Source organism: Oreochromis aureus, linkage group 3 (assembly GCF_013358895.1).
Source record: "Oreochromis aureus strain Israel breed Guangdong linkage group 3, ZZ_aureus, whole genome shotgun sequence".
NCBI lineage: Eukaryota > Metazoa > Chordata > Actinopteri > Cichliformes > Cichlidae > Oreochromis > Oreochromis aureus.
Window position 1 is genome coordinate 90,479,206 of NC_052944.1, and position 10,771 is coordinate 90,489,976.

Sequence of the window (10,771 nt, forward strand, 5' to 3'; positions counted from 1 at the left end):
GAACTGATATTCTGCAAAAAGTACAGCGAGTGGACTGCTGAGGACTGGAGTGAAGTCATTTTCTCTGATGAAGCCCCTTTCTGATTGTTTGGGGCATCTGGAAAAAAGACTGTCCAGAGAAGAAAAGGTGAGCGCTACCATCAGTCCTGTGTCATGCCAACACTGCAAATATTGACTCTTTGCATAAATGTGATGTAATTCTCATTAAAAGCATTTGAAACTTATGAAGTGCTTCTAATTGTACTTCAATACATCACAGAAACAACTGACACAAAGATCTAAAAACACTGACGTAGCAAACTTTGTGAAAACGAATATTTGTGTCATTCTCAAAACTTTTGGCCACGACTGTACAAATTTACCCCAAAGTACTAAAATATGGATATTTGAGAATCGATTCTAGAACATAAATTACTGGTATTGGAAGAATCCATATTTCAATATTGATCCGCACACCACTAACTAGGACAAACGGACCTTGAAGCTCTGATCCTGAGCAGACCTGAGCTGTGTGATGGTGGTCGGTCAACGTGTTCTGTGCTGAAAACTTCCTGAGAAAAATTGACCAAAGTTGGATGTGAACTGCAGTTTTCGACCATTACGGATTTTCGCGTGGTCTGCAGTTGGAGTGTAGTATTTGGACGCTTTCTGGACAGATGTGGGAGCTGCCGACCATTTGCCCCTAGCCAGTAAGTTAACTAAGGGTGTTAGGATTTATTTCACGCACCTACCGACATTTCCAGCCCTTCACCTACTTCTATGCTAAGGTTTCAGCTCAGAGTATCGGTCCAGCTTGTTCGAACTCTGCAAACAGTAATGTTTGATACTGTTTAATGTTAAACACTGAAATTCAGACAGACCTTTATCTCTAAATGACGACATCTCACACTGGCTTTTTTACTGCATGTCTGCCGTGGTAAAACTTATTTGCTTATTACCGGTTTTGTAAGCAGTTTTAATGTTATCACTGAGTGGAGACATGATGTTAACACTGACCAACAAAAAACACTTTCATGGGTCGTTGGAGGACAGACGTGCACCAGTTATATGACAGTGATATAAGTAACTTGCATATCGTCTGACATTGTTTTTTTCATTTTTTTCAATAGTCACCGTTTATCTGGTGCTGCACTGTTTACGATAATGTTTAAAGCTAACTGGACAGTTGGACAGCTTGTGTAAGACTGCCTAATGTCCTTAATTACTGTAAGTTAATTGTCACAAATTAAAGTTGTACTTCATGCTCTGTGTTGCTACATTTTCAGAGCTTTTTACATAATGACAAAAATGAGACAATATTTAAGGATTGTGTGTTGTAGATTTCACATTGCAGATAGTATTAATGTTTTCACAGTTATTGTATTTTTATCAATGCTTTTTTTAGTTTTACATGTTGCTGGGTCTGACCTGTGCTTTATTTTCATTACTATAAAAGAGTTCTAATTTTGCATTGTGTATAAATACACCACATTACTATACTAATCGAAATGCTTGTTTTCCACTGAATACTCTTTAGACATCGGACATTGTGTCCCACTGAAAAACAGCAGCACTGAGAGGCCTGCTCGCTGTCCTCGGAGAAAATGCAACAGAGGTTTTCCTGAAGTGTTTGGTGAGTCCAAAAAAAGTAATGCAACTAAAACTAATTCTTATAAGATATTTTAAAGGATGAGTTCATCCAAAGTGGAAATGTACACCACCTCAGTGCAGTCCAGAAAATGTTATGATGAGCATTGCATATGTCATAACTCTCGCTCCCTTTTTTCTGCTGTTAGTGGATGTTCCAGGGCAGAAAATAATTTTGTACAAAACTCATCACAAGGTTGGTGGGTGAAAGCTACTGTTTCATTAATTAAAGGAAAATAAGCGTTTTCTATTTAAAACCTCCATGAGTCAAATGACCAGCATGGTTTGGAGGTTTAAGTTAAAATCTGTAGAAATGTATTTTGTCTTTAGTTTTTCTTCACTTTCAATAATTCATCTTTTACTTTTCTTCAGGACACTGACATTTTGGAACCAGTGTTGAATAGTGCATCTGTTGCCAACCTCACCATCCTAAGAGATGATGATTCCTGTACGTCTGTGTGAGACCATGCTGTTGTCCAGACCCCTCTCCTGCCCTGCCATACCTCTTTGGCCTTCTGTATGCTCTCAACATTGATTATTTGAAGCAGATGAGTTATACCTTTGAAGCAGTTCAGGCCATCTTTTTTTAGCTTTGTGGCTCTCAAGACTCACAGCGCATAGGGTCTCTGAAAACAGACCTATCACTTTTGACCTGGAAGGACGAAGGTCAAGCGGATAAATCATTATTAGAAATGTCAATTTTAGTCGGAGGAATCTAGGTTCCTGACAATATATGGTGAGATTTTGTCATGTAGTATTTTAAAAGATTTGTTAAAGTGTTGACCATTTCACATAAAGCACAGACCTGGTGTTTTAGTTCCCAGTTCATTGACAGTAATATTTCTAAAAACCTTTAACTATGCCCATGTAAAATGTCAGTGTCTGTGTATGTAGCCAATAACTCGTGACACTATCTATTCATGTGCAAGTGGTTAAGTTCAGCTTTACAAGACAGTAATAAGATTTCAGATAACATTCAGTTGTGCTTTGTTTTATTCAATATCTATTTACTGAGCATTTTTGAAATATGATAACAACAAACATTTTCCTTAATTTATACAGGAAAATTTTCAACTCACTGGAGTAACAATTGTATGATTATTCTTAATTATTATTAAAACGGTGCAGTGCAGCACTATCAGAAAACGGTGGTTTACATCTCTGTTACAGGAAACCTGAAGAGTTAAAACACAAGAGAAGAAAATCTAAACGTTACACAAAGAACATAAAAGAACTAAACTTCATAAAAACTTCACAAATGATGCTTTAAATGAAAAATAAATCCCTGTAAATAATTCAACAGGTCACATATTAGAACCACCTTAACTTTTTCTTACGTTTTCTTACTGACACAGGTAGGATGGTCAGGCGTCCTCTGTTCCTGCACCGTTCATGAACTGTCACTTATAAAATGCTGCCAAACATCAACTACACTCAATAACTAAACGTGTGCAGGTTAAAGTGATGGACGCCCAGATCTGCACTCCAAATACAAACAGACTAAAGGTGTTTCCTTCAGAAACAAAGACAATATTTACAAAGATCTCACAGGTAAACTGTGAGCGATCACAGCAGCATCTCATCCTGACTAACAGCTTTTAGATGCAGGGAGAGCGTCGTGGTTCAGAGGTGGTTCAGCAGATGATGAAGGCCTTTCTGTTGCATTGTGTAGTGGATGCCATGATGGTTGACTGGGTCTGGTTCTACTGAACTCAGAAACACTTCTGAGGTATTTACACCTGAAGCCTCATTTAATGTGAGTCAGAAACAAACGGCTCACCTGTGATTAATGGATGTTTCCCTGCATTTATATTTCCACACAGTTTATTTCTTACAGCAGGAAAACTGAACAGAATGTATGTAAGAGGTTAGAGTGAGGATGACGTCACTTAATACAGGAAATCCATGTTTTTCTGTTTTGATGATGAAGGACTTCTTTAGCTCTGTAAACAGCTACACTTGAGAGGACAGAGGTGATTTCATGGATCAATAACAATGTGTTTATCAGCTTTCATCATCGCAGTGCAGACATGACGTCAGATCTATCAAAGTGAAGGCCGTCTCTCTGATGACGTCACAGAGTCGTTCTGTCCAATAAAGGATCTCAAATCAGCTGCTGCCATCTTGTGGCCACAGTTGGTTACTGTCTCTGAAAGTTGTCTCATGTTTCCTGTTGTCCTGTTAACAAAGGCTGGAGCTCATCATGCTGAGAGGGCAGCAGCATTTTTTGGCTCTTCACACATGTTCATTATATTCTGATGATCCTGGATGGAGACAAACTACAGATAAGTGTGTTCAGCCCAACTAGTTTATCTCATTACAGCAGTTTGATGTTTCCTTTGAATCCCCTGAAGATACTGACAGTGAAGCACGTACATAATACTCCAGCCTTTCAACTCTGAGCTTATTTAGTTCTATTAATACACTGAAATCTCATTTGTGTCATGAAGAAAGTCTTTAATCAAACAGAATTCAAAGATCAGAAACATTTCATATATGGAGTTAAACATGAATCATTGTTTCAACAATATATTTATTGTTGTCATAAACAGACAAGAAGACAACAACAAACTGCTCCTCCCATTCAACACACATGTCAGTCCATATCCCAGCAAACTAAATCATCTCCATTTACACACATCAAATAGAAACATGAATCACTTGTAAGGATTAGAAGCTTGATAGAATTTCAAATCTAGTTTGGGGAGTCATTCAGTGAGAAACAGTGAAATGATTTTCCATGTGAAAAGGTGGACAGCAGAAACAGAAAGAAACAGTGAGAACTAAAAGAGAAACAAAGAGCTTTGGAACAACGAGGCAGCAGGAGGACAGCTGCAGTTTAACAGCTTCAATTCACTGACAGGAAACAACATTAGAAATATCATCATCCTCAACTCATCTGCTCCACTGACACTGACACCTTCAAGGGCAACACCTTCACTTTACCATCCAAAGTATTAATGTATGGAAACATCCTGTGAGTGAAAGTGTGTGTGAAGGTGTGTATGTGTGTGTTAGTATCAGGATCAGAGAACGACAGCTTTCCTCTGTTCCAGTCCAGATTCACTCTGATCCTCTGGAGCTTCTTCTCTACTGAGAGAGCAGTTTCACCTGATGGTGAGTGTGCAAAGTGCAGAAATAAATTGAAACCAATTGTCCACAATCCAGACCGTATGTCTCCCTTCCTCTGCACAGCCTCTGCTAACACACCCAGTCTCCAAATTGTACTGTCTCCAACTTCAACATCCCAGCTGTGAGTCCCTGAGTTAAAGCCCTCAGAGCCCAGGACAGAGCAGTAATGATCAAACCTCTCTGGATTATCAGGAAGCTGCTGCCTCTCTCTTCCTCCTCTCACACTGGTCAGATCTTCAGACAGGATGAGTTGTGGATGAGCAGTGTTTGGGTCCAGAATGAGAGGAGTGTAGGAGACCATGTCCTTCATGTTTTTCCAGATGTTGAAGGTCAGGTTGCCCAGGTGTTTGGCCTGGTCTATCAGAGCTCCTGAGGGCAGCTGTGGATCATCCAGCAGGGGGCAGCGCTGGACTCTTTCCACTGCAGCCTTGTAGTTGTGCAGGAATGAGACGTCTTCAGCTCTCAGCTCCTCCTCTGTGGCTCTGACTGTGTCTGAAAGAGCTGCTATCTCTCTGCTGAGAGCCTCCATCTTCTCCTTCGTCATCCAACTCTTCTGCTCCTCTTCCTCCCTCAGTGCAGCCAGCCTGGCCTCCTCTTCCTCTGCTAGAAACTGCTGAAGCTTCTTAAACTGCTCCTTAATCTGCCTCTCTGTGTGTCGGGCCTGGACCTTAATGTGTTCTGCTGTTTGATCAAACTTCACTTGAACTTCTTCACAAACCTTTAACTTCTTCTTTAAGGGCTCCAGAGTTTCCTGAAGTTCCTTCTTGTGTTGTTGTGCAGCTTCATCGATGGGTCTGAATCTGTGATTGGTGTGTTTTTCTGAGTCTCTGCAGACGACACACACTGGCTGCTGATGGTCCAGACAGAAGAGTTTGAGTTTCTCAGAGTGCAGACTGCAGAGAGCCTCTGAAGCTCTCTGATCTCTCTCCTGTAAGAACGACTCACACAGGTTCTTTAAAGCTCGGTTTAAAGGTGGTTTTTCCTTTGAAGATCTTCTCTTACAAACTGGACACTCGTGTGTTGGTCTCTCTCTCCACCATCTCTTCAGACAGTCTTTACAGAAGCTGTGGCTACATGACAGAATAACAGGATCTCTGAAGACCTCCTGACAGACCGGACAGCAGAGATCCTCCTCTGATCTGGAAGCCATTGAGTCTGTGAGTGAAGCTGAAAACAGCAGACAGGAAGTACAGTCAGTCCTGGCTCCCCTCCCTCCTCTACTACCTTCACCGAAACTTCTTTTTAGTCGTGTTTTTGCTCAAACTTACATTCAGTGTGTGGAGCGTCAGCAGCTTGAAGCAGCAGTGTTGGAGTTTTCCACTTTTCTCTCCTGTAGCTGGACTCACTCAGAGGAAGCTGCTAGTTTGGTCTGAACTCAGTCTGATCGTCTGTGCGTCTCTCTTTACTGAGGACAAAGAACATCCTGTTTCCTGGTTTGTCATATTTGAGTGACGTGAGTGGAGGAGAAAAATGTTGCTGTTTCACTTTTAACTAAGGTGTGTTTCAATCCTGCCTGTAGCTCAAAAGCTGTTAAACAGGTTTTGTGTCTTTTCACAACAGGTTACAACATGAAACCTGTTGTGAAGTTTATAAAATAAAGTGTCACTCGGTGGTGCAGCTGTTTGTCAGCTTCTATTTTAGACTTTGTTCTGGTTCTTGTTCAGGTTCCCAGCAGTGGGAGTGTAATGCAGTCACACACACACAGGTGGTGTTGAGGTGGATTCACTTTGTTACAGACAGTGGTGTTATTTCCTGTAACTAAGGTTGTGTTTCATTCCAAAGTTCAGACATTAACCTGCCAGAAGTTGTAAAAGTTGCTGATAAAGAGTGTAACTACAGGGGTCCAACAAAGAATGGCCACGCATCATACTGATGTCTTCGGAAATTTATTTCTCTCTCTCACTCTTATTGTCTTCAGACACCGTGAAAACTGAAGAAACACAAAGTTTACAACATAACTGTTTGAGCTTATCAGTCTCTCATATCATTGTCCATAAACAGTCTTGTGCAAGCAGAACAGAAAAAATGCACAATAATGTATATCACAAAAATGTCCTCTCATTACCAGTGTAGAACACGTATGCAACATTATACAAACATTATACATGAAACCATACCGTGTGCGCCTCTTGGACCACATGCAGAATGACATTAATGTTGAGGCCGTAGACGCATCTGTAGCCATGTATCCATGCTAGCTCCACCATGCCATGGTTGTGCTCTCAACCAAACTCTGGTCATGTGACCATTACAAACGCTACCTCATACAAACTTTACATATTTAACAAACCCATATTTTGTCACATATTTTAGACATGTTTTTTAATCAATTTTACACTTTTATCAACTTATCTTGTAATTATTAAGCATCTCTCTATCACAGAAACATATGAAATAAACAACTTTATTTTAACTGTCTCAGGGACAGTTACAAAGAGCTTATCTCATTTCACATGCAGGTCAGAGCATGAAAGCTGTGATGCAGCAGTTTGAGAAAAATTGCTGCTGATATAAAATATTTTTTTGTGTTTTTACAAAATATATAAAAGAGCAGAAAGAAAAGAAATAAGTGTAAAGAGTGCAGCAAAATGCATGTTTTAGTGTGAGTTGGTTCATCTGATCTGGTTGTGTAAAAGTCACTGCATGACACTGAGTGTTACTTTTCTGTTACTGACACTCATCTCTGACTCAGAGAAACGATTTCTCCCCTGTGATGTTCACACAGTGGTGAGTTACATGTGTGTGGAATTTTTACTCTTTTATAGAATTAAAGTTTTGCTTTTCTCTTACTTTCTTTGTTCTGTTATTTACTAAAAAATCTCTCAAAGAAATAATGAATTCTCCACACGTGTTTGAAGGTTGCATGCAAATATCATGTGATCTAAAAGTCAAATATCTGCTGATGGAGCAAAACAAGGCCAGATGTTCAGCAGCTGTATTGCTGCATGACATCAGCCCACAGCAGCAGAGACCGTGGAGCCAACATGTGAGAAACAAAGCAACACGCTGAACATCTGAACCACAGCAGGAAGTGCGACTCTTTGTAGACCTGTGGACAGGAAACACACAGCAGGTCCTGATCAGTAACAGGGTCCAAATACAAACATGTGTTTATCAGCATCTGTATATATGAGCACACAGAGAGCTCAGCTGGACACACACTTCAGTCCTCCATCAAACACAACACACCTACACGCTGTTTCCACCAGCTGCAGCACAGTCCAGTCTTTACAGTCAGGGAGGGCTTTTAATTTGAAAGGCTCCATGCAGGAAGTTTCAGAGGAACAGAAGAAGAACCAGAGGATGGTCTGTGATGTTAAGGTTAGTGTGATCAGCATCAGCTGGAAATATGAAACATGTCAAACATATGAGGCAGAAGCAGCAGCAGCTCACACGTTTACCACAACCACACACAGTCCTCTGAGAGCAGCGTGGCCTCCATCTTTGAAACACACAAACTCAAACACACAAACTCACTGTTTGATTATTGATTGATTGTTTTTCAGAGATAAGTAATTAAAGTTTATTTATTAAGCACTTTTCACAGCGGTCAGAAAGCGCTTCACACAAAAGGCTCAAATAAACATGAACATTAAGTGGAAAAAAAGATTCAATAAGAATTTTTTTATTTTACTGCTTGGCAACAAGTGAAGCGACCATATTGTTTTAGGTCCCAACGCACCCGAGCCATGACTCAGGCCTGCAACGAGGGGTTTGCTAGCAGAAAGACTGTAGCACTTGAGGTGTGTGTGTGTGTGTGTGTGTTGGTGAGAGTGCGTGTGGGCCCACAATATTATTTGATTATTTTGTTTCTGTAGAAGTGGATACCATACCATTGTTTAACAAACTTTATTGATTTTACTTATTTTCTTTTGTGTTATTAATTAATCATTCACTAAAGTGGAGTTAACTTTATAATTGACCTGCTTGTGTGTGATTTATTTCCATATAAATGGTAAAATGGTAAATGGCCTGTATTTGTATAGCGCCTTACTAGTCCCTAAGGACCCCAAAGCGCTTTTACACATCCAGTCATCCACCCATTCACACACACATTCACACACTGGTGATGGCAAGCTACGTTGCAGCCACAGCCACCCTGGGGCGCACTGACAGAGGCGAGGCTGCCGGACACTGGCGCCACCGGGCCCTCTGACCACCACCAGTAGGCAACGGGTGAAGTGTCTTGCCCAAGGACACAACGACCGAGACTGTCCAAGCCGGGGCTCGAACCGGCAATCTTCCGATTACAAGGCGAGCTCCCAACTGTTGAGCCACGATCGCCCCATATAGTGTAGTTTTATTGCATATTTTGTACCATAAGCATTAAAAAGGGAGTATCAGTAGGAAAGTAACAACAGGAACCCAGGGCCCCTCTCAATAGAACGTGGGACGGGTGTTACATAAAGTTTATTTATTAAGCACTTTTCACAGCGGTCACAAAGCGCTTCACACAAAAGGCTCAAATAAACATGAACATTAAGTGGTAAAAAAGATTCAATAAGACAATAAAATAAACAGGTAATTTAAATAAATAAATAAATAATAATTCAATAAAATGTTTCTCATTAGAAAGCCTCTAAAACAGAAACATTTGAACTGCTTTTTTAAAGAACCCACAGAGTCGACTAAACGTAGTTGTGGAGGCAGACTGTTCCACAGCCTTGGTGCCACAGACTGAAAGGCTCTGTCACACTTAGTCTTTAGTCGTGTACAGGGAACAACTAACACATCATGAGTCTGTGTAAGCGTCACAGAAATGGCTTATGTATAAAGAAGTTTAATAGATGGTTCCAGCAGTTAAAATGTTCTTGCTTGTACATTTCCTGGACAATATTGTAAAGGTGTGTTTATCTTGACACAGAGAACAAGTTTTGTTACACCGCTATTATCGCGAGGTTTGGGCATGATAATATTGGCTATGAGCCCCTGTTTAATGATCACGCTAAGGAGTTCAGCGAGTTATCTGCGAAGGCCTGGTTAGTCTACCAGCTGTATAAGGTATTTGCTATTTGCTATAACTGTATTGTAATATTGTGAAAATTTGTAATGTATGGTGTTCTAATTATTTTATGTTTTAATTTAGAATGCAGAGGACTGTAAAGGTATTCTTCTAGGACCTCCGAAGTGGCAGGCGGCCATGAGGTAATATTTTCTGTTGTTAAAACACAAGTGTTACTTTTGATAGACTGAAGTGCTTAAAGCCTTTGTGTTTTATGTTTGTAGTTTTCACGGCGTTCAATAAATGCAGCGAAGCGCCCGTCTTGAAGAAGCCGCGCCTGTGTTGTCATTTCGGAGTTATAGTCCGTGAACGGAGACAACTAGCAGCAGTATATTTTGTAAGAAGTTGAGATAAATAATCTAGAACGTGATCATTTAGTGTTCTGTGTGTTAAACCAAGAATTTTGAAACAAATCCTAAAATCTATTGAGAGTGAGAGCTCACAAAAGTCCACACAGAAACTTAGAAGTAACCACAGCGATGGAGGACACACATCAATGTGAGAGATTCATTGATTTTTATTTTGAGCTTGGACTAAACTATAAACACATTAAAACAGTGCTTGGCAGTATGTACAGTTCTGCAGCGCTATGTACTATATGGTTCCACACCAGAGAGTGTTAATTTAACTCTTTTTGGAGAGTTGGTAAGTTAACTCTGATTTAGTGTTAAACACCAAATCTATCTGGAGTTGATAATTTAACATTTACTAATGCTAACTAGGTGTTAAGAGTTTATATATTAACTCTCAAAGAGTATTTTAGTTTAACTACATAAGAGTTATTTTCTAATTAATTCTAAAAAGTGGAAATTCTACTGTTCTGAACTTCTAGAAATTCCTTTGGAAATAAACATTAAAAAGATGCAATGGTTTTTGAAAAACATTTATTCTGAGCTGTGCAGCACAATTTCAAAGCATTTTCTGAAAGATGTAACAATGTACATGTTCTCACTTTCATTAGAATTTTGTTTATCAAAAGGTCTGACATAGGTGAGCTGGTAAATGCAAATA

The 10,771-nt window shown here is 39.9% G+C and overlaps 1 protein-coding gene across 1 annotated transcript; it reads right to left on the reverse strand.

The window, feature by feature from the left end:
• Positions 1-4,221: 4,221 nt before the first annotated feature.
• On the reverse strand, positions 4,222-6,209 carry LOC120438392 (nuclear factor 7, ovary-like). The gene is made up of 2 exons (XM_039608794.1): positions 6,027-6,209; positions 4,222-5,925 (listed from the first exon to the last, which is right to left on the reverse strand). Exon 2 carries the CDS (start codon positions 5,906-5,908, stop codon positions 4,517-4,519), a length of 1,392 nt encoding a protein of 463 aa, XP_039464728.1. The 5' UTR covers positions 5,909-5,925; positions 6,027-6,209; the 3' UTR covers positions 4,222-4,516.
• Between the last annotated feature and the right edge of the window lie 4,562 nt (positions 6,210-10,771).